General features: G+C 38.7%; 1 protein-coding gene across 3 annotated transcripts in view; it reads right to left on the bottom strand.

Annotated features, from left to right (window-relative positions):
* MAPK14 (mitogen-activated protein kinase 14) overlaps window positions 1-24,403 on the bottom strand; it is a 78,427-nt gene that overhangs the window by 29,433 nt on the left and 24,591 nt on the right. For all 3 annotated transcript variants that reach the window (XM_059400127.1, XM_059400128.1, XM_059400129.1), the window contains 2 exons: window positions 22,294-22,423; window positions 15,068-15,126 (listed from right to left, as the gene is read on the bottom strand). In XM_059400127.1, coding sequence (XP_059256110.1) covers window positions 15,068-15,126; window positions 22,294-22,423 — 189 coding nt within the window. The remainder of the gene's footprint in view (window positions 1-15,067; window positions 15,127-22,293; window positions 22,424-24,403) is intronic.

Below are 24,403 nucleotides of genomic sequence, written 5' to 3'. Positions count from 1 at the left end.
AAGTGGGCACCTGGGTATCTCAATCGGTTGAACATCTGCCTTGGGCTCAGGTGAATCCTGGAGTCCTGGGATTGAGACCTGCATTGGGCTCCCTGCTCAGCAGGGAGTCTGCATGTTCTCTCTCTCAAATAAATAAATAAATAAAAATCTTTTTTAAAATAAAAAATAAATAAAATAAAAACACAAGAAACAACCAATGTTGGCAAGGATGTGGAGAAAAAGGAACCCTCTTGCACCGCTGGCAGGAATGCAAAATGGGCAGCTGCTGTGGAAAATGGTATGGAGGTTCCTCAAAAATTAGAAATAGAACTGCTCTACAACCCAGTAATCACACTATCGGGTATTTATCACCAAAGTACAACACTAATTCAAAGGGATACATGCACCCTTATATTTACTGCAGCACTATTTATAATAGCCAAACTATGGAAGCAGCCCAAGTGTCCACTGATAGATGAATGAAGATGTTATATATATATGTAAAATATATATAATATATATATAATGGAATATTATTCAGCCATAAAAAAGAATGAAATCTTGCCATTTGAACAATATGGATAGAGCTAGAGAGTCTAATGCTAAGTGAAATAAGTCAAAGACAAATACCATATGATCTCACTCATATGTAGAACATAAGAAAGAAAACAAATGAACAAAGAGGGGAAAATAAAGAAAGACAGATGAACAAAGAAACAGACTTAACAACAGAGAACAAACTGAACTACACAAATCAGACAAGAGGTGAATGGAGTGATGGGTGAAACAGGTGATGGGGATTAAAGAGTACAGTTATCATGATGAATAAAATAAAATAAGATAGCTACCTACTAAGTACCACAGTGAGAGCTAAAAACATAACTACTCATGGTGGGGGGCTCATTTTTAACACCCCTATTCTAACTTTACCACTTACCATCTATTTTCCTAAAAACTTCTATACTCCCTCCTACTTGATGTTAGTTAAAGAGAAAAGAAAAAAGCGAAGATGAAAATTAGAATGATGTATGTTATTATCAGTATCAGTTTTTTTAAAGTATTATTACTTGAGACCTATACAGTGCTACTAAATGCATTGCCATGATAAAGTATCTTGGATTTTGAAATTTATCATTATATTATCACCTCTTTATAAACCAAGTTGTAGATTCTAAAGTAGTACCTTTAAATTTTCAAATTATAATTCTCCTTTTTCAGGATTCCCTGGCAAAAGGATACTGTTCACGGACAATATTCCTGCATTTACTTTAAAGGACGGAGGAACATTATCTATAAGCAAGATGGGGCATTCCAGAACCTCTCCTCACAGGTGTGGTGCTCCTTATTAATCCTACGTGGTCAGATTAGGGAACAATTATATTCAAGTCCAACAGGTTCACCACAGATATTCTAGATGCAATACCTTTTACCCACTCATTACTGTATTACACAGCTATGGGAACATAAAAACCAGATCAGTACTAAAATGGCTGAATTTTTAAAAAGCAGGTTAGGTTTTATCTGTTGTGTAAGAATCACTACTCATTCCTGAGGCTGAATCATAATGTATACCAGCGAGCTATGAAAAATGCTGATTTCATTTCATTTCTATTTTGATTTTTTATAAATTTGGAGGGAAAGAAACCAGGCTAGTCAATTTAAATCTACTATTAATGTGTTGTGTAAATAAAAATGTGTATGACCTCTACACACACACACACACACACACACACAAACACACTGTAGTATTACTTTCTTTCCTCAGAGAGGAACTGAATTTTTTTTTTCTGTTTCATAATTTCCCTGTTAGGATGATAGGGTCAGTTCCCAATTTCACAAAGATCAACAGAACTTGGCCTAGATGTGAAATTAAGATTTTAGCATTTCATATTTTTAAAGTTTGTACAATTATACTACCTTGAGGAAAGGGCAGACTCTAAACATAACTTAAAGAAAAAACCAGACTTTCTGAAATGTTTCATAAAGGCAATTCTCTTGCAAGAAATGTTCCACACTGAACAAACCGTAACTAGATGTAGTCAGTGCTTATTCTGTGCAGAGCTCTTTTCCTGATGCCTGTGTCTCATGGTCTCTTCCTAACAACTCTGTAAGGTTAAGTCCCATTAGCTTTCCCATTTCATTGACAAGGAAAGAGAGACTGAACAAGGATATGTAACCTGCTCAAGGTTAAGAGTGGTAATGTCAAGGATTGAATTGAAAACTGTCTGCTCTCAGGACCATGCATGATCTTAATCACAGCACATACTGCCTCCAAATTCTTCCAGGTGTCTTCAAGTTTAAATCAAGAGAATGATGTTTTCTTTTTTTTTTTTTTTAAGATTTTATTTATTTATTTGACAGAGAGATCACAGGTAGGTAGAGAGGCTGGCAGAGAGAGAGAGAGAGAGAGAGAGAGAAGCAGGCTCCCCGCTGAGCAGAGAGCCCGATACGGGACTCGATCCCAGGACCCCGAGATCATGACCTGAGCCGAAGGCAGCGGCTTAACCCACTGAGCCACCCAGGCGCCCCGAGAATGATGTTTTCTAAAAAGTTTTGTAAGTATCACAATAATCTGGGAAGCGGTATCTCCAGATAATTTCCATAGTAATTCTCAGTACTTACTATCAAAGTTAACCTTTTTTTTTTTTTTTAAGATTTTATTTATTTATTTGACAGAGAGAGATCACAAGCAGGCAGAGAGGCAGGCAGGGAAACGGGGTCCCTGCTGAGCAGAGCGCCCAATGTGGGGCTCGATCCCAGGACCCTGAGATCATGACCTGAGCTGAAGGCAGAGGCTTAACCACTGAGCCAACCAGGTGCCCCTCAAAGTTAATCTTTAATGAAAGAAGAAAGCTGGCAAAAACCTAGCAATATTCCATTGATCACAGTCACTGAAGTTTTTAACCCCAACTGACTCATAAATCTGACAAATATGAGAATGTTGCCAATAACTGGCTAATATTTTACTATCAGGACTTCTCCCAGAAGATCTAGTGTATGGTCACCATATCCATAATATCAATTATGACAAATTGCAAGGCTCAAGCTGAGGAAGAGAGAATACAATTTCTATTTTATAAGTGTACTTTACAAATGATCACATTTTAGGATTTCACATAGTAAAGGATTATTTTCTCAACTTTAAAAAATAATTTTAGAGAGAAAAGGAAAATATCCACTTACAATCTATCTTAATTTGTCTAGAAATAAAACCTAAAAATATTAGTATGTTTGTGCAAAGATGTGAAGCAGTATTACCAATGTAACCACAGTAATTTCTAGTATAACTACTGTGTTTAAATGGTTACCAGTAGGAGTGCCTGGATGGCTCATTACGTTAAGGGTATGCCTTCAGCTCAGGTCATGACCCCAGGGTCCTGGGATCAAGCTGTGCCGACCTGTGTCAGGCTTCCTGCTCAGAGGGGAGCCTTTTCTCTTTCCCCCCACCCACCCTCCAACTCATGGTCTCTTGCTATCTCTCCTTCTCTCTCTCAAATAAATAAAATCTTTAAAAAAAAAAAACCTTGTTACCAGTGACTTAAATCCTATACAGCCAGAAGACCACTGAATGCACAGCCTGAGAAAAAAGAGCATGCTTTTAATTACAATATTCCATCACTGGTCCCATTAGAGATCACATCCATTCTATCACTAAAATTTCCAGACAGAGGGTGAAACATTATTTAAGTATATAAGATTAATCAGTCTAAATAGCAATAACTATCAAGCATTGCTGCCAGGCTACCATTAAGTAAACTAAAAAGCATGATTCATGGCAGAAGTGTCTTGCAGGAACTAACCTAAACACTGTATGTTGTTTCCATGAATCCCAAAGACCAATCCATAACCACCAACTGTCAAATTCTAACTCATCATATATAGGAAGGTTTCCAAAAACAAATCTTCCAACAGTGGACAAAAACAAGCATCACACAAAGTTACTGAATGTTTATGGAAGTGGTATGAAATTTTAAATAGTGTACAGGGAGTGAGAGGAAAATGTAGATCAGCACATTTTAAATAAGTCAATTCCAAAAGGAGCATTCACTGATAACCTCATAATTTCTACAGCATTTGTCTCTGGAAAGCAAATTTAACTACAGTTTAGTGAAGATGTAACTACTATTGTCAGTATTCAGAACACCTCAAATAAATGATTGGAGGTTTGATTTAAGAACAGCTGGAATGCTATCTAGTTCTCCCACCTTTTTTCCCCCTCCCTGTTTATTTTTAAGCTAGAAAGGAAAATCAAATGTAGAACAATTATGATGGACTTTTTAAAGGAATAGGTATCACAGATTTGGGGCCCAAGTCTAGTAAGGGTTCTAAAATACTGAGTTTCTTCAACCCTAGTTGGACAAAGAAATATATTGAAAGTTTTCTTCCAGAAAAGAAACATTTGACAATTAAAAAAAAAAAAAAAAAACTCACACACACACACACAAAACATTTTTTGGGGGGTAAGATAGAGATTTTCCCCAAATAACAGGATGAGTTACAGCTACCTTATTTCAATAATTTATAATTCAGCCAGCCACAAAGAATGAGGACTACATAACCACTTTTCTCTTTAAATGAGAACCTGGGGCACAAGTGGTATGGAATGGAAAAAATATAAATTTTTAAAATTCAAATGACAAGTTCCTTTTGGCTGGAGAGTGAGATGAGGGATACCACACAAGCTCAGATTGTATAATCTGTAAAGACAATGATAAAGTGACTACTTCACAGATGAAGACAGACAGTGTGCTCTTGGACTTACAAGGGACCCCCTTGTGTGTAAGAGGAAAGGAAACAACATATTTTACAATAATATGCAATTGCATTTACAACTAAAGAAAGGCTATCAAAATGAATACTTGAGCAGTTTTCCATGGTAACTTTACTGAGTCTACGTTTCAGCTCTGTGTACTCAACACGCTTTGTCTACAGTGCAAATGCACACAGCAACTGCCAGCCATGCCCACGCATTCCTGATGTCCCAGATGAGGGCTTTTAATCAGTCTTTGCCTCTGAGCTCCAGCAGCCCCCAGCTAAGAGGCCTCTTGTTGGGCTGGAGACCAGGAGCCAAAATAATGTCTAGAAGCAAAAATCCACTGGTGCATCAGCCAAGCAGGACACTCAGCCCATCAGCGTTGTCCTTCCCCCACTGAACTGTTCTGAGGGCTCCCCCCTGCAGCTGCAGGTCACTAATGCAGACGGATACTGTAGGACAATATGACCAGGCTTATGATGGCAAAGAACGTCAGGATGAAAGTATCTGGCATTATGGAGTCCTTAGCCGAGGAGGCCTCTGGATTCTGGGCAAATGTGAGCTGTGAGCACAGAGGCTGTAGCCCGTGGAGAGAAATGGCTCCCACTTTTCCCTTCCCTAGTTCTCCCATCTTTAAAAATGAATTAAGTAGGAGCACCCAGGTGACACAGTTAGTTAAGCCTTGAACTCTTGGTTTTGGCTTAGGTTGTGAGATGGGAGTCCCAGGTCGGGCTTCACACTCCGAAGAGAAGGGGGTCTGCTTGAGATTCTCTCTCTCTCTCTCTCTCCTCCTTCCCTCTGCCCCTCCTCTCTCTCACACATAAATAAATAAATATTTAAATAAAAAATGAATTAAGTAGGACTTTATTAGTCTAAAGGCTGAAAAGATAATTACGTGGCCTGATACAAATCTCATCTTTCACTTTTCTTGTGAAGATGGTCTCCTTTACTTTTTAAATTTTTTTCGATTTTATTTATTTATTTGAGAGAGAGACAGTGAGAGAGAGCATGAGAGGGGAGAATTCTGATCAGAGGGAGAAGCAGACTCCCCATAGAGCTGGGAGCCCGATGCGGGACTCAATCCCAGTACTCCGGGATCATAACCTGACCCAAAGGCAGTTGCTTAACCAACTGAGCCATCCAGGCACCTGAAGATGGTCTCCTTTAAATTTAATCAAACTTGGGGCGCCTGGGTGGCTCAGTGGGTTAAGCCTCTGCCTTTGGCTCAGGTCATGATCCTAGGGTCCTGGGATCTAGCCCCACATCGGGCTCTCTGCTCCGCAAGCAGCCTGCTTCGCCCTCTCTCTCTGCCTGTCTCTCTGCCTACTTGTGATCTGTGTGTCAAATAAATAAATAACATCTTTAAAAAAATTTTTAATCAAACTTAAGAAGCACAAATCACCATTTCTCAAAGTCATTCATAAGTAAAATCTACTCTATGAACAAAAAGGCGAACTCCATAATAAATGGTTTTTAGTACTGTAAACAGCACCCCATTCTGGAACTTCTTTTTTTAAGCACTGATTGGACAACAAGAAGTCAAGAGTCCTCCCCTACCACCCTTCTTTTTAAAGCACTATATAACCAGGAAAAAAACCTATATAGAATGGACATTGGGGAGGGTATGTGCTTTGGTGAGTGCTGTGAAGTGTGTAAACCTGGTGATTCACAGACCTGTATCCCTGGGGATAAAAATATATGTTTATAAAAAATAAAAAATTTAAAAAATTAAAAAAAAAAAAACCTATATAGAAAAAAAAAGTCTCTTCTGTATCTTGTAAACTGGCAGGTTTACTACTGTCAGCCTTATTTGATAAAGCAATTACCAAAAGGCAAAAAACATTTCCATATTTAAACAAAGTATTTAAAATAATCACAGGGATTGACAATTTGTAACCATAAGCCTCCTAAAGACCTCAGATGATCCTTGGGACTTGCTACAGTCTATCTGCAAAACAGCAGCAGAGTAATTCTTTAAAAATAAAAATCAGATCATGTCACTTCTCTCCTCAAAAGGCTTCCCTTTTCATTTAGAATAAAGATAAAAATCCCAGAGCCCTGGGTGGCTCAGTGGGTTAATAAACCTCTGCCTTCGGCCCAAGTCATGGTCTCTCTCTTGAGAGAGAGACAGTGAGAGAGAGCATGAGAGGGGAGAATTCTGATCAGAGGGAGAAGCAGACTCCTCGCATCAGGCTCTCTGTTCAGCAGGGAGCCTGCTTCCCCCTCTCCCTCTGCCTGCCTCTCTGCCTACTTGTGATCTCTCTATATATATTAAATAAGTACATAACAAATTTTTTTAAAAAGATAAAAATCCCTTCAATGGCCAATAAAGCTTTACATAATCCAGTACCCTGTCCCCAATTATCTCTCTGACCTCATGATCTACTTTTCTCCGCTGTTTTCATTCAGCTCCACACTGGCCTCTGTACTCCAGGCACACAGGCCCCTTGCTGAAATTCCAATTCAGCATGGAGTTTTTCACCTCAGGACTTTTGCATTGGCTGTTCCTTCTGCTTGGAGTGCTCTTCCCCCAAATATCCATGGGTCGAATTCTTCTACTCCTTCAAATGTTTGTTCCAAAATTCACCTTCTCAATGAGGTCTATCCTTGGCCGCCCATTTAAAACTGCATCTCAACCCCTACCCTCACACTCCTATCCCCTTTCCCTACTCTACCTTTTCTTTTTGTCTACAGCATTATTATCTGCTAATATACTATCTAATTTTTTGTATGCTCATTCTTAATTGTTATCTATCTGTACAATGTTCAAAGAGGACAAAATTTTTTTTTGTTCCCTGTACTAGAATGGTGTCTGGTAGATAGCAAGCACTCAGTTACTACTGAATAGAACAAATGACCCAGGACAACACGTACAGAATTACTAGTAAGACCAAGACATATAGAATTACTAGTGAGACCAAGCAAGACACATCTTACTGAAATACATATGCCAAAGATCTTAGCTCGTCAGCAGACCAGAAGCTTCTAATATAAGGAGTAAAAGGACCGACCATTTAGCAGCCAAGTAGACAGCTTAACCAGCTTATTTCACAACAAACTATTCTCTTCACTGGAAGCAAAGATTACTGAGAGGTGCCCTCTACTTACCCACATCAACCAAACTAGACCCCTGAGATTCCATATGGTAGAATACTGAGTCTAGTTATATCCCGTATACCCTATGACAGGATTAAAAAAAAATAAAAAATAAAAAAATAAAGCTAGTCAAAGAGAATGCACTGAGCAGATTACAAGAAAACCAGATCATCAACCAGTTACAAACAGGACAGCATAAGGTTATTTCTTCAGTCTCTCCACCAGCAAATATTAACCGTTGAGCACTGAGGATCCAATGATGAAGAGAGGAAGGCAAATATAAATATAAAATCATAATAGAGCATGATTAGAACTATAAAAAGGAACATCAAGGGGCTAGAGAACACACAGGAGAAGGCCCCAACCCAGTCTTAGGAAGGAGTTAACGAGGAAAAGATTTACTGAAGGACTGAAACTCTAAATTAGACCCTGGATCTTCTCCACCTTTTGAAATCAGTTCATCTGAGAAAAAGGGGCATCTTATTGACATGTCAGAAAAAAAAAAAACTCAATGGTACTTTCTTAAAGGATATGTAATTTAGTCAGTTTTCAAATGTAAGTCACTGAAGGCATCTACAAGGAACTTCCACCTCCTCATCTTTCTCCCAGACTGATTCTCTTACATTACCTATCTTGGACACTCAGCCTGTTTTCAAAGAATGAAAGCATGTCTGTAGGCCCAAACAATGAGGCTGTATTTCTTTCACAGTGATTGAGGAAAGTATTATTTCCAAGTAACACTTATTTGCTAAATTGGGAAAACAATTCTTCTCTGCCACAAAAGTCAATCAATCAGAATTTACTTACACAGTTTTTCCAAATACAAAAGAAAAACCAATGGTTATTTATCTAACATTCTCCATTCAATGCAAATCTCTTTTTCGGTACACTTTACATGGTTTCTTCATTTCTTTGACTGACTGGAAAAAATTTCAACCTCTATGCCCCATCCACATTTATCTGTTTCTTCAGATATAGTTCTTACCTTCTTCCTCCACTAAGTTTCTCTCACATTGTGATATCATTTAATACCACATTACAAACTTGACTTGGTTGTTTAGCTGTTTTAGGCAAACATTTATGCTTCACCTTATTAGTAACAGGAAACACATGCAACTGGAACGACTTTGGTTTTGACATCTTACACAGAACTGATTACAATCTTTACCCAGTAAGAAGGATTTGCAGACCTTCAAATAATAATCATAGCCCTGGATCAAGACAAACGTGATCAGAAATAGACTTAGAGCCAAAAGACTCGAGATGGGTGCAGTTCTGTAGGTTATTATAGAGTTCTGTTCATCTCTCTCAAGTGCAGTTTCCTCATCTGGAATCTCTAAGTACTGAAGATTCAACAAGGAAGGAAACAAACTCCCTACTCTATTAGAGCGTGTAAGCCAGAGAGAGGAAAGACACAGTAACAAACATAGGATGGTAAAATCTGCTAAGAACCAAGTGGCATAAGGAATAGACACTGACAGTGGGGCAAGACGCATCTATGGTGGTGAGGGGGAAAGGGCTCCTGGCGAAAAGACCTTTGAGGAGGGTCCTGAAAGAAACGAGGGAGCCAGTTGTGTAGAGATGAGGGTAGAGTGTTCAGGCCCACATTAGAAACCAGGGCAAAGGTCCTACTGAAAATGTGGATGTCCATACTCAAAGGAGAACAAAGCGGCCAGAGGGGCTGGAATGCAGAGAGTGAATGGAAAGACTACAGATGGGGTCAGAGACTGCACAGGAACAAATCATGTAGGATCTTCTGGAACTGCCCACACTGTCTTTTGTTTGATTAATTATGATTTTCTTCTCTCAGGCGCCTGGGTGACTCATTTGGTTAGGTGTCTGGCTTCAGCTCAGATCATGATCCCAGGGGCCTGGGATCAAGTCCCGCATGGGGCTCCCTGCTCAGAGGGAAGCCTGCTTCTCCCTCTGCCTGCTGCTCCCCCTGCTTGTACTGTCTCTCTCTCTGATTCTCTGAAATAAATAAGTTAAAAAATCTTTAAAATAAATAAATAAATAAATATTAAAAATGAAATTAAAAAAATAAAATTTTCTTCTCTCCCATTAGGCATCTCAACTCTATCATCAGGGATCATGTTTATTTACTGTTACATTCCCCAGAGACTAGTCCTGTGCCTAGTATATGTTGGGTATTCAAATACTGAATGAAATCAGGTTAAATGTAAATCCAGAAACTCCCTTTACCTCTTCGGTATGCCCAACAGCTTTTACACTGACATAAAAGGTTACCCTTATTGGTTAAACATTCATTTTTATCAAACGTAACTCTAAACTAGATGATAATCTGCTCAGTGGTTTTCACTCAAACCATGGCTGCTGACTGACCCTGTTGTAAGGTCTTCTGCTAGATCATAGAAGAGTCTATAACCCCACTACCATTTCCTTCTTCAAGAACTAAGGAGAGGTAAGGAACTCAGGTATGAGAAACCTGCAATGTAAAGCTGTAAAGAAAAGGGAGAAAGTGGTAAACAGTAGGGACAAACCGCCTTCCACCTACCATGACAATTCAGTTTTCCTGAAATTTGAGGAAATAGCTCCCCCTAAGTCCAAAAACTCTCCAATGCCTCCTAAGCTTGGTTAGAGAACCTCTATAACCAAGAAGAGATGATATGGTTGCATGAAGACGCAGCTAGCTTACTCTAGGAGTTAGGTTCTGAGACTGGCTGTTTAAAATTCTGGGACTTCTATGGGGAGCTAAATACTTGCAGCATGCATATGCACATATATGCCACCTCATGCTAAATGCTGCCATTAAGAAGCCAACAGAAATGCCCAAATGATTTCCAATCATTTAAAAGGTCTAGCTATATCTCTACAAAATTTTGCCATCTGTACAACCACCTCATACAGCAGTCAAGTACTCGATATACTCATCTTTCAGTTTCACACTTTCCAAACACTGTTAGATTCAGTACCTGCCCATTATTCCTAATGAATAAAACTTACCACCTACCGTTCCTTTCTCAAAAGTACAGTCTTACAAGTGAAGTATGCAGAATGCCTATTAACCAAGAAGTTAAAAATTCAGTAAAAATTAGAATTATATGATAAATGAAAAGTGCTAAGTGAAACATAAAGGCACAAATACACATGACACATAATTCAGTTACTGTAAACATGAAAAGTAACTAGATATTTTATTAATTAGCATGAAAAGTTCATGTTCAAAACTAGTGCCTGCTCTAAAACTATAGAACCACTCCAGCCTTCGGTGTGTTTGATTTGGCCAGAACAGTGGTTTTTTTGTTTGTCTGCTTGTTTTGTTTTAATGTCAGTTTGAGTGCTTTTAGGAAGTACAAGTACTCTATTTTACCAAAGATCCTACCACTTCTATTTATGTTATTTGTCTGACTCATTTATGTTACTTGTCTGACCCTAAAGGTATTTAAATCTGCAAACCTTGTAATTATAGGTGAAGACGTTTGGCCTCTTAAGCAAATTCTGAAATTATTTTGATTTTTCTGAAATTACCACTGTCCTGGACAAGCACAAATTTTTTTCAGTGATACAAACATCATAGAAAAATAAACAATGAAATATTTTCCTAAGGTAACCCTGGGTTTCCATTCTATTTCCAGAGATTCTCTAGTATTAAAAACACTTCAGGGGTGCCTGGGTGGCTTGGTGGGTTGAGCATCGCACTCCTGATTTTGGCTCAAGTTATGATCTTGGGACAGTAGGATCGAGCCCCCATCAGGCTCCAGGCTCTGCACTCAGTGCAGAATCTGTTTGAGATTCTCTCTCCTTCTGCCCCTTCCCCTGCTTGCGTGCTCTGTATCTCTCTCTCTAAAAGAAATAAATAAAATCTTAAAAAACAGAACAAAACACTTCAGAAGTCCACCACCCCAATTTTCATTATTTGTCTACTAGGTTTAATTAGAAAAGCACTAGGGCCCAGAGAAGCAAAGTGACTTGTCCAGGTCATACAACCAAGTAACTCGGTTACAAAATGTTCTCGAGTTTATATCCTTCTCCTAGTAAGATTTTGATTTCATCAAGGGGAAAGATTAGTGTTTCCCATTATTTGGAAACTTCTTCTAACACTCCACTCAGAAAGCATTCAACAAGTAGTACTGAGATTTGCTCCCAAGAGATGAACTCAGTTCTTGTTTATAAATAATCAGATCTCAACTTACACAATGTTTTATGTTAATTATAGCTCAATAAAGCTGGAAATAAATAAACAAATGGCCAGAACCCAGTGATAGTCAAGTAGAGAGAACAGATTCCTACTCAACAGTATTCGTTGAATGAAAGAAATAAATGCAACTTCAGTTCAGTGGGTATCCTTGCAGTCAGTGGCCTTCAAACGGATAAAGGAGCCAAAGGCATAACAATGGATAAAACTTCACCTTTCAAACAGACACCAGCCTTAAATAAGATCTTTTCACATGGAAGAAAAAAACAGGTTCATAATGCAGTTCCATAATGCCTTATTAAGCCAAAATACAGCATTTTCCCAGGTCAGAATCACCAAACCATGTGTTAAATAATAAACCCATCTTCATGGTGCCTAAAATTTTAGGGTATAGCTCAGACTTGATTCAAATGCTTTCCAGAGTAATTCACAAACACATTATTTCAGCATTTCTTCCACAGGTAGGCAGAATATCAAAACCCACCACTCTTAGGGCAGTGAAAATATAATGTATAATATTAAATGTTAATATATCACTATGCGCTTGTCTAAATTCATAGATTAACAGCACCACAAGTGAAGCCTAAGGTAAACTATGGACTTTGGGTGAGCATGATGTGTCACTATGAGTTCCTCCTTGGTAAGAAAAAAAGAAAAAGGGTACCATTCTGGTGAGTGATGTTGACAATGGGAGAAGTTATGCACGTTTGGGGCAGGGGCATAATGGGAAATCTCTGTACCTCCCTCTAAATTTTGTTATAAAGTTAAAGATGCTCTGGGGTGCCTGGGTGGCTCAGATGGTTAAGCATCTGCCTTTGGCTCAGGTCATGATCCCAGAGTCCTGGGATCGAGCCACGCATCGGCTCCCTGCTCCTCGGGAAGCCTGCTTCTCCCTTTCACACTCCCCCTGCTTGTGTTCCTACTCTAGCTATCTCTCTCTCTCTGTCAAATAAATAAAATCTTTAAAAAAAAAAAAATTAAAGATGCTCTAAAAATGTTGTCTTTAAAAAAATAAAAATGAATTTTAAAGGAAAAAAAAACCCCACAACATTCTGCAATATTCTTTTCCAAGTATAGCTTACAGCATGGCTCAACAATTTGAAACACACGTGCCCTTGCCTGGGTAGCATCCAATATTCTTTGGAAGCCTCCACATTCCAGTGCCAAGCAGGGCTGCAGGTTTTTAGTTATGGCCTATTTTTCCCTTTGTTTTTCCCTATGTTTCCCTTTGTTTCTTTTTTTCTTTTTTTAAGACTTTATTTATTTGAGAGAATAAGAGCGAGCATGAGCAGAGGTGAGGGGCAAAAGGAGAAGCCCTCCCAGCTGAGCAGGGAGCCTGAACACAGGGCTCACTTCCAACACCCTTGGGATCACAACCTGAGCCCAAGGCAGACACTTAACCAACTGAGCCAGCCAGGTGCCCGCCCTTTGCTTGTTTCTTAAACTTCCATTAGAAGGATAAAGGTAAATGTGGGTGGAAATTCTCACACCTGGACCACATTCTTCACTTTCATCTTCTATTCTTAGCCATATCATCTTCCAACTAAGCTCACATGGTGAGGAAAAATTTGCTACTTTTTCTGCTTCTTTTATATTTCATGTTCTATATTTTTCATTTTTTTCTTTGACCCTTTCATTAGACAGAACACACAAGCTCAAACATAGCCCCCTGCTTATTCTTTGGGAAAGGAGCAAACGGTGCTTGCACTCAGCCTAGGATAAATAAAAGTGGGAGAAACTGAACGCAGGATAAGGGTGGGGAGAAAGTGATTAAGCTCAGCACTGGGGAGTCGAGGTTAAGAAAGAAGCAGCCGTGGGGGTGCCTGGGTGGCTCAGTGGGTTAAAGCCTCTGCCTTCGGCTCAGGTCGTGATCCCAGGGTTGTGGGATCGAGCCCCGCATCGGGCTCTCTGCTCTGCAGGGAGCCTGCTTCCTCCTCTCTCTCTCTGCCTGCCTCTCTGCCTACTTGTGACCTCTGTCAAATAAATTTAAAAAAAAAAAGAAAGAAAGAAAGAAGCAGCCATGATCTGCAGTTTTGTGTTGATTTTCATAACAGTCATCTCTTTCCAGGTAAGAATGCCAAAAATTACAAGAGGACAAAATGTATAACTCTGAATTTAAGATGTTCCTTTTCCCTGTGGTGGAGTATAACTGTGAACTGGGAATGTAAGGGAGATGGGCTAATTCAGCTACTGGGGAAGCTACAGTAGATAGCTCCTACATACACAGGAACACCTGCCAGAATTGATCTCGTACTCACGCATGTGCAATCTGGACATGTGAGGGCATTAATGCCCTCCCGGAGCAAACCCTTGCCAACAGGCCAGGGGCCAGGAGATAAATGCTCCCCATCTGAGGTGTATTCAAATTGCTCCCTAGAAGATCCTGGTAGTTTTCAGCCCAATTGCCCACAATGGTGACCTACTAAACAAATATTCTCACAGCAGCCTTCTCTCCTGTTTCATTTTCCCAAACCTCCACTACCGATTCCTGATAACCTCAGGCTAGCAATGGGAGAACAAGCACTGGGCAACAGCTTTCTCAATACATGAGGCCCACCGCCTGTCTCAGGACAGAAATCTAATACTTCAAGCAAGCAGGCAGGTCTAGTACCATTTATTTCCATATGCAAGTGGGACAAAAGGGAGAGAAGAATTTATATGGAACCAGGGCCTGGTTACATTGCTTGATGTGAATGCAATGACGTATAGTATAAAGGTGTCCCTTGAAAACTGGGACAGGCAATTTGAGAACAAAAATCATAATCAAAACTCCCTATGCTCCTTTCCATGGAAGTCCTGCAAGGACTCACCACTAGATCATCACATTGTGCCTGGAATGATGAAAATACTAATAGACAGCTGAGCCTTGAGCAATGCAGCGGGTGGCCCAGCTGACCCAGGACTTAGACCATACATGATACACATTTCTATATTCATCCCCTTCCCCTAGGGGAGTTGGATGGTAGGAATAAAGAATAAAGAATCTTTTGAAGTCTGTATATCGCTAAATGGTGCAGGAAGAGAAGTGGTCTGCTAATCGTTATCATCCAGCTGATGAAGGCAAAGGCAGAAGATTCACTCACACATCATTGAATTCCTCCAGAGACCTTGCAGGTGTAAAAACATCCAACAGACCGATCACCTATAAGAAAATAGAAAAATCAAGCAGTAAATAAATACAGAACCATAATTCCCATTAGGTCTTAACCATTTTAATAGAAACTGATTTCAAATCCCACTACTTTAGTTCAATGACATCACATCATCATACACTTAACTACAACTTATTTTTTTAACCAAATTATGCTTTTGACCTTTTCTTATTAGCATCGCCTCCCAGAATAACATATTTTACCATTAAACACACCATTTCTTTAAAATTTGCTCACATATAGCCATTAGTTTATCAGGAAACAAAAAGTTTTAGGGCTCTTGAATTATACACACACTGATAGTCTAATGATGAACAAGCAGGAAAAAAGTCACACTTCAACTGCTATTACTACAGTATCATTTTTCTTCTTTTTTTTTTTAAGATTTTTTTTATTTACTTGACAGAGATTATTAGCAGGTGGAGAGGAAGGCAGAGAGAGAGGAGGAAGCAGGCTTCCCACTGAGCAGAGAACCCAATGCAAGGCTCGATCCCAGGACCCTGAGATCATGACCTGAGCCGAAGGCAAAGGCTTTAACCCACTGAGCCACCCAGGTGCCCCTCATTTTTCTTTTTTAAACATATTATTATTCCATGAAAATTTTCCATATGTAGTCTTCAAGACTGACATTTTTTGAGTCCCAAAATATTCTCTTAGTATATTCTTGGTATTATTCTTATAATATTCTTAATACTCAGATACTTTTCTTAGTCATCGTCAAGTATTTAGATCAGACTATTTAAAAAAGAAAAAAAGACAAGGCCCTCTTTACACAAGGATGAAGCAAAAACTACTTAATACTCAGTAATCCATGGTTTTTGAGCATTTTTTCTGGTCATGGACTCACACTTACTAATCTGTATAGACTACCACCATTCCCAAACCACCCCCAGTTACTTCAAACCAGAATTAAGAATATCTGGAAACAAAACAAACAAAAGCTAAATGGCCTTCAAGAACAGACTCACAACTGGGCCACATTAGCATGCTGCTCTAACCTAGCAAGTTAAACGAACAGTCCTGAAAGTAAAATATACCTATGCTGCAAACATTACCATAAAAAAAAAAAAACACTCTTAATTAGAATGTTACTCTACTCATCTAACTACCAGACTTTTAAAAGCAATTACAATTATACAGCCTGCACCCAAAAGGGAAACAAGCCCAAAAAAAGGCCTTGGAAGTCAAGGAGAATAGTTTTTCAAGACTTTACATCTTATTCCAAAGGAAAGGTACAGTTATCTGTACAATCATTACCCAGACAACTGTATACAAGAAAATAAAATTACTTATAATTGCTCTACCTATTATAACTATCATTAACATTTTGAGATATTTCCTTTGATGTTTCTGATGTATGTAAATTAAAGTTGAGGTTATACTCTGCATAGGTTTATATCCTGCCTTTTCATTTACTATATGATGATTATATCTTCAAATATTTTTCATGCTCTACCATTTGTATATATCATGATTTAACCAATTTCCTATCTTTGGACATTTAAGGACCACTGCAAGTGTGTATGCACACATATGTGCATATGTGTGTGTAATATATATTTTTGCATATCTTGTATTTCCTTCCAGAAAATAAGTTTCAAGAAATAGAATTATAGCATCAAAGGACACCAATATATTTAAGGATCAGCATACAGTCTCACCAACAGTGTATCCCTGACCTTATGACAGCTCTGAATGGTGCTTTAAATTAAGTCAAATCATTTTCTCTTACCTTCCCCATCTAAACCAGGAATTCCCTGAGTTTGATAGACTGCTGGCTTAAGACCCCATCATCACTAGTCATCAGGGAGATTCAAATTAAAACTACATTGAGATACCACCTTATACCAGTTAGAATGGCCAAAATTAGCAAGACAGAATACAACATGTGTTGGAGAGGATGTGGAGAAAGGGGAACCCTCTTCCACTGTTGGTGGGAATGCAAGTTGGTGCAGCCACTTGGAGAACAGTGTGGAGATTCCTCAAGAAATTAAAAATAGAGCTTCCCTATTACTTTTTGCAGACCCTGCAATTGCACTACTGGGTATTTACCCCAAAGATACAGATGTAATGAAAAGAAGGGCCATCTGTACCCCAATGTTTATAGCAGCAATGGCCACGGTCGCCAAACTGTGGAAAGAACCAAGATGCCCTTCAACGGACGAATGGATAAGGAAGATGTGGTCCATATACACTATGGAGTATTGTGCCTCCATCAGAAAGGATGAATACCCAACTTTTGTAGCAACCATGGATGGGACTGGAAGAGATTATGCTGAGTGAAATAAATCAAGCAGAGAGAGTCAATTATCATATGGTTTCACTTATTTGTGGAGCATAACAAATAGCATGGAGGACATGGGGAGATGGAGAGGAGAAGGGAGTTGAGGGAAACTGGAAGGAGAGGTGAACCATGAGACACTATGGACTCTGAAAAACAACCAGAGAGTTTTGAAGGGGCGGGGGGGTGTGGTTGGGGGAGCCACGTGGTATTAAGGAGTGCACGTATTGCATGGAGCACTGGGTGTGGTGCAAAAATAATGAATACTGTTACGCTGAAAAGAAATTAAAAAAAAAAAAAGACCTCTGATCTTCTGATTACTCTCCCAACCTCACTTGTACTTTAGGTAACAAAGATTAGAAGCCAATTTTATTCAACTGTTCCAATATTTTCAAAACATTGATTCCTATTATGTGAGATGCCTCATCTCCCCAGTGCAATAGGAAAAGTTTAAAACAATTCACATTGTTTTACATTATTTCAGTGGTGATTGTGAAAATCCTCAGATTAAAGTAAATCACCAGAGATCAATTTACACAGGATTTTTCATGCAAGAGGTACCTCAAAGACAAAATAAAGTAAAACTTAAAAATAAGTCCAAATCATTTTCAAATAATAGCTCCAACTTCAATTTGAAAACATAAGCATTTTGGAATCCAACAGCTTTAAGTCAGAACTCCACAGTCAGTTTGTGATTTCCTGGATCCATGAATTTATGTCTTCTTCAATCCAATAATCCCAGCTCTTGGAATGGTGCCTGGCACACAGTACTTCAATTAGTATTTGTTAAATAAATGAAAAACGGGTATCTTCTCCTCATATAGAGGGGGGGTGCTCATTTTTACTGCATTGTGGGGAAGATGAAGTTAACAATGTAACTGAAGGTGCCTAGTCCAAAGGCCTGACCCTCTGTTGATTACCAAAGTAAGTGGTGATCACAGTCCTTAAGTTTTATAAAGAATTACAAAATACAATCACAGAAACAATTTGAAGCAGCTACTTCCAGTACAAAATTTGAGACACAAAACTAAGCTAAATTATTCAAATGACTAAGAAGCATGACTGTCAGAAGCACAATAGACTAATCTGGAAAACATAATAGAGCAAGCACGTTAGTAAACAGCCTATCAAATTTAATTTCCTAAAAAGGACCTATTTTATGAGATTAAAACTACTCATATTACATCAAAGTATTTTTAAATTTTTATGGGCTTTTACTAATATCCCTTCTCCATTAATAAATTTCCCAGCAGCAGAATAGGTCTGGGAACTTTTAGGAATATTCCATAAACTATTCATTTCTATTTTCTAAATGGAAATTTCCTTTTAAATCTAGTTAATTTTATCCTATTTCTTTATTCCTTTTGCCATTATATGTTTCCAGACACCCAAAAGTAACCCAGGAATCAATTATTCAGAAAAGACATTTGTAATAGAAATAATCAGCAAATGTCTCTGATGACTGTGCTACAATGGTCCAAAAGCTGACAGACAAAAGTTAACACACATTTTTATTAACTTGGCACATACTCCAGAAAAAAACCCATCTTAATTCAGTCACCAAAGACAATATCTAATGTATTTAACACAAGTGCACCAAGACAATGACTTGGCCTATCATGGCAGTGTTACATCTAAGGCTCCCAAATAAAATTTATTAAAGGATTCCTTGGATTTTTTTTAAATCTCAAAACGCACAGATTTCCAGGCCCTTAACAGGCAGTCTTTGTAGTACCTATTCAAAGATGCAACTGGCAGGATGGTTCCCTTTCAATTTCCTTAGAGCAGGTGTTAATGAGATCAAGGTCACAAGTCCAGTCAAGAATGCACCAGCTAACTCTGTTCAGAGAGTAACTCTTACAGGCACAGAGGACATAGCCCTAGCTCCCACTACTCATCTGGTAAGCATGTATCTGTCATTCATTATCACTAATAAAAGAAATAAGATGAACCACTAATTCTGAGTCAGGCATTTCTGTTAAAAGATCACCTGTGCACTTGGCATCTAGAAATTATATTTGTTACCAATACTTAGTATTGTCCAGAGTCTTAAGCTGCTGCTGTTTCTGGAGGCCTAGTGGCTCGTTAAAAATTGTACAGGGGCCCAAAAGAGTCATTCATTCATTCACTCATTCATTCATTTAAAAGATTTTATTTTTAAGCAATCTCTACACCCAACGTGGGGCTCAGACTTACAACCCTGAGATCAAGAGTCCCATGATCTACTGACTGGGCCAACCAGGTATGACCCAAAAGGGTTTTTTGTTTGTTTGTTTTGTTTTACAATTTTATTTATTTATTTGAGAGAAAGAGAGAAAGAGCACATGTGCACAAGTCGGGGGAGGGACAGGGAGAAGCAGGCTCCCTGCTCAGCAGGAAGCCTGATGTGGGGCTCAATCCCAGGACCCTGGAATCATGACCTCAGCTGAAGACAAATGGTTAACAGACTGGAACCTCTTGGGCAACCCCAAAAGAGTCATTTTTTAAAAAGAAAGAGGAAGAGAAAGAGGAAGATGAAGGAGAGGAACTCCTCTTAAAATCCTCAATTATTTAAGAGGAACTCCTCTTAAAATCCTCAGATTTATTTGGAAGTTTTGGCTCTTCCCTGCGTAAAACTACTTTTACAATTTGAGCTTCTAACAAGTGTTTGTGGAATAGGCTGACATTCAGGAAGTTTCCTATATTGAGTCAAAGTCTGTTAGCCCCTAACAGAATAGAGAACTATAAAACATTCAGCCATATGCCTTTTTTGTTCAAAACCAAATCACCAATATTTAAGTACAGATGACCCTCTCCATTGATAATGCTAAAATCTAAACATGTTAACATGAAATGCCCAACTGCTATTAAGCAAACTGCTTATGAAACAACTTACATAAATTAAAATCCTGTGTTCCTATAATATCAGCCCTCCCTCTCCTTTTTAAGATCTATCCATTCATTTTAGAGAGAGAGAGAAAGAATGCAACAGGGAAGACCAGAGAAAGAGACAGTCCTAAGCAGACTCCCTGCTGAGCACCAACCCCCCCCCCCAAACACAGGGCTGGGGCCCATGACCCCAAGATAACAACCTGAGCGGAAACTGAAAGACACTCAACAGACTATGCACCCCCAGGCATCCCATCAGGATTCTTGTAGCACTTCCTAGATTAGAACAACCGTATCCCATCATTGTGGCCTCTTCATTTCTACAAATGTAACCAGCCTAATACTGTCTAAGACACATTTTGAAGTCTCTCATTACAGACAATTAGCATAATAAACTAAATAAGCTAGAAAAACTAAGGCATGGATTCAGATAACCCAAAATAATCTTTGCCCTCAACACTGGCTTAAATGGTCTACGAAGAGAAGCAGAACAATGAAGTGTAGTGCTGGTAATCTAAACCAGATGTTCATAAATGAGCACTGGCAACCTCAGTGGGATCCCAGGGCCTCCTCAAGTGCTTTGGGGTTCCATAAATGTTTCGTTTGTGTTCTATTTTCAAAGTTTTCTTTATTTAAAAAGATATGATAATGTCTTTGTCACATTTATTAATGTGTAATGAAAAACAGCATACACACTCAACTGTGTTAAAAACTAAATGTAAATTAGTTAGGCTGCCAGGCTACCTTGATTATATGCAGACCTTGGAATAAAGCATCTCCTGGTAGCTTTTTCCATATATCTCAACTTCTTGTAAACATGTCACTGATTAGGAAGGCTGCAGCACTGCATGAACTTTTTAAAAACACAGCTTTGCACATGGATGCTCACAAAATTTATACCTAGGAATAGAAGCTACCTGGGGAAAACAGAATTTTCTCAATAGTATGCAATTAAAATAAACCATGAAAATAAATAAGCTATAGCTGTGACTGTAAGAGCATTGGTAATCCAACTCCAAATTTAAGTCTCAATGCTCCCAATTTAGAAAAAATTTGTATCCTGTGAAACAAGTATATATTAATAAAGTATCACAGATCTGTAATTTTTAAAAAAATTTTTAAAGTTCAATTATTAAAATAAAAAAGGTCTGAACAGCCAAATAATAAATTTCTACATTTTGAATTTTTTTCTACACAGTAACGATCAATACGGTCAAATCTCTATGGCCATTGTTTCCACAATGCTACAAATTTTACAGCTCCTTTCATATGGCAATCACATACATTCCCTTTAACTTGATTTTAAAATTTAGGAAAATAAGTATCCTCCATAATTATTTTCCATTTTCAGCTAATAGTCCAGTCGCAACCTTTTATTTACTTTATTAGGATTTTGAAGCACTCCTTTGCAGGACAGCATTGCTCTCAAATTTCCAAATTGACAGGAAAGAAAAAGTTATGTTTAACTTAAACAGTGTGTTTGTCACATTTATTAAAATACCTGAATCTGGAAAAGCTGTCTTGAAAAAGATTAAAAAGGAAAATTAAAATATTAAATTATCTGTAAATTAATAGTCACTTTGATAAGATATTCAGTGAACGTAAGGCATGCCACCTCAAACTTCCCATGAAATAACCCATAATACAAAATAGCCTCAGCCTCCCATATTCGGACACTACAGCCTTATTAAGTAAACCCGGTAAAGAATGCAAAATTTGGTTGTAATATTTTCTCTTAAATATCTTTTCATTAAAAAAAAAAAAAAAAAGTTAATGCTTTCCCTCTGAAACTGTCCAAGTAACACTTGAACTCTAGGAAGATATACCCAACTGACTCCCAAGGCTTTGGGGGGCTACCAGGTCTAACACAGCGACCACAAACACTCTGGTACCAGGAGAATCGTCCAGAGTCTGATGCATTCTCATGTATGCCCATCTGTAGTAATTAAAACAAAATTTTTTCCAGTCCATTCAAGAACAGCATTTACTCCTTGCATGAGTAACTTACATTTTCATGTTTCATATGTTTAAGTAACCGCAGTTCTCTGTAGGTCCTTTTGGCATGAATAATGGACTGAAATGGTCTGGAGAGCTTCTTCACTGCCACACGTAACCCGGTTTTTGTGTCAAAAGCAGCACTAAGAAAAAAAAAAAACACACATAAAGATTTCATTATTGAATGTGCTTCTAAATACTTCAAAATTAGTACTTATAAGGAAGGCTATTTCATTTCCAAATTAAGTGGGTCCATAACAAAATACAAAGTATAAACATAAAATCTAAAACGAGCTATAATCCCACTATTCAAAGTAACCTTCTTTTATTTTTGGTGCTTCTTTCTCATTGTTTTTTCTATGCATCTAAATCAGGGATCAGAAAATTTTTTCCTGAAGGGCGAGAGAAAAAAATAGTTCAGACTTTGTGAGGCTTAGGATCTTTGTCACAACTACTCAACTCTGTGGTTATAGCCAGACAATAAATTTGAAAATGGATGTAGCTGTGTCCCAATTAGCACAAAAACAAGCAGCCTCTTGATCTACAGGAGCCAAAAGACTGATCTACAAAGAGCTGGATTCTGTCCTCTGTGCCTTAGGCCTCACTGGCACCTTGCCACCAAATGCTGCCTGATCAGAGTGGAGGGCTTGGAATGATTTCAGGACAATGAGTTGGCAGAAAAATTTCTTGAGCACCTACAAAGTATCTGCCACTCTTTAGAAGCTGAGATATAAGAAGGACAAGTCAACAAATCCCTGCCCTCAAGGGATGGGGGAGAGGGGATCAGCAGAATAATCCAGTAATTTCAAATAGTGATGAAGGATATGACTAAATAAAACAGAATAATGGGACAAATGACAGAAAGCCAGTGGAGTTTTGCTACTTTAACTAGGATGTCTGAGCAAGTAGGTTCAAGCTGAGATAATTGAATGATGAGAAAGTAGCAACCATGTAAAGGCATATGGAAAAAGAGCTACAGAGAAGAAAAAAGTTGTATTATTTTTTATTTACTTATTTTTTTTAAAGATTTTATTTATTTATTTGACAGAGAGAGACACACAGTGAGAGAGGGAACACAAGCAAAGGGAGTAGGAGAGGGAGAAGCAGGCTTCCTTCTGAGCAGGGAGCCTGATGCAGGGCTTGATCCCAGGACCCCGGGATCAAGACCTGAGCCGAAGACAGATGCTTAATGACTGAGCCACCCAGGTGCCCAGAAGAAAGTAGTATTATTAACATTTATTGAGTCTTTATTGCATACCAGTAACTGTTCCAGGCCCTTAACGTTAATTTTTGTTAAAACTAAAATTAAAATAAATTTTAATCCCTAACACTGCTATGAAGTAACTGCTATTATCATTCTGCCACTCAGAAATGAGGAAACTGAAGCACAGAGGTGCTAAATAACTTGCCCATGATTACAAAGTTAGAAAGTGGCAGGAGGGAATCTGAACCCACAGCTCATGCTACTAACCACTTGCCATGTTGCCTCTCAGAAGAGCAAGTGCAGAAAAAGGAAAGAAGACACAGAGGTAGACAAAATATGGCATGCTGGAGGACATAAAGATGGCCTGTGTAGGTGGAGCAAGGGGAGAGGAGAAAAGATTGAGGTCAGAGGTACCGGCAGAGGCTAGGTCATGTAGGACAACTATAGCAAGAAACTTGATGTATATTTTAATTATTTTTAGAGACTGGGCTAATCTGATCATGCCTCATCCTCCTGTTTCTCTCAGTCTCTAATAGGAATCCAAGACCTCCGGATCATCTATTGGGACCAAACTTTTTCCCACGTGACTCTGTACTTGTTCCAGAAGTTCCCCCCCCCCCCCACTTCTCCCAAATCCCTAGACTAAGTCCTTGCCCTTCAACTCCCAATTTGTTACCAACTCCTATAAATCTTCAACCCCCTTTTTGAGCTCCCCTCCATCTCTTTATTTTTTTTCCCTCCATCTCTTTAATTGAAACTAGGCTCTACCTTGAAGACACTACTCTTACAGCCCTGCCCTTGGAGGGGATTCTCTCTCGTATCCCATGTACCTCACGGCTAGCAGGTGGGGCAGATGTCCTCCTCACCAACCATTCCTACTTCCAGACTCTGATTCTCCATTTGCTTTACAAAAGCCCCC

The sequence above is a fragment of the Mustela nigripes genome, chromosome 5, assembly GCF_022355385.1.
Source record: "Mustela nigripes isolate SB6536 chromosome 5, MUSNIG.SB6536, whole genome shotgun sequence".
Taxonomy (NCBI): domain Eukaryota; kingdom Metazoa; phylum Chordata; class Mammalia; order Carnivora; family Mustelidae; genus Mustela; species Mustela nigripes.
This window is presented reverse-complemented; position numbering and strand designations above follow the sequence as displayed.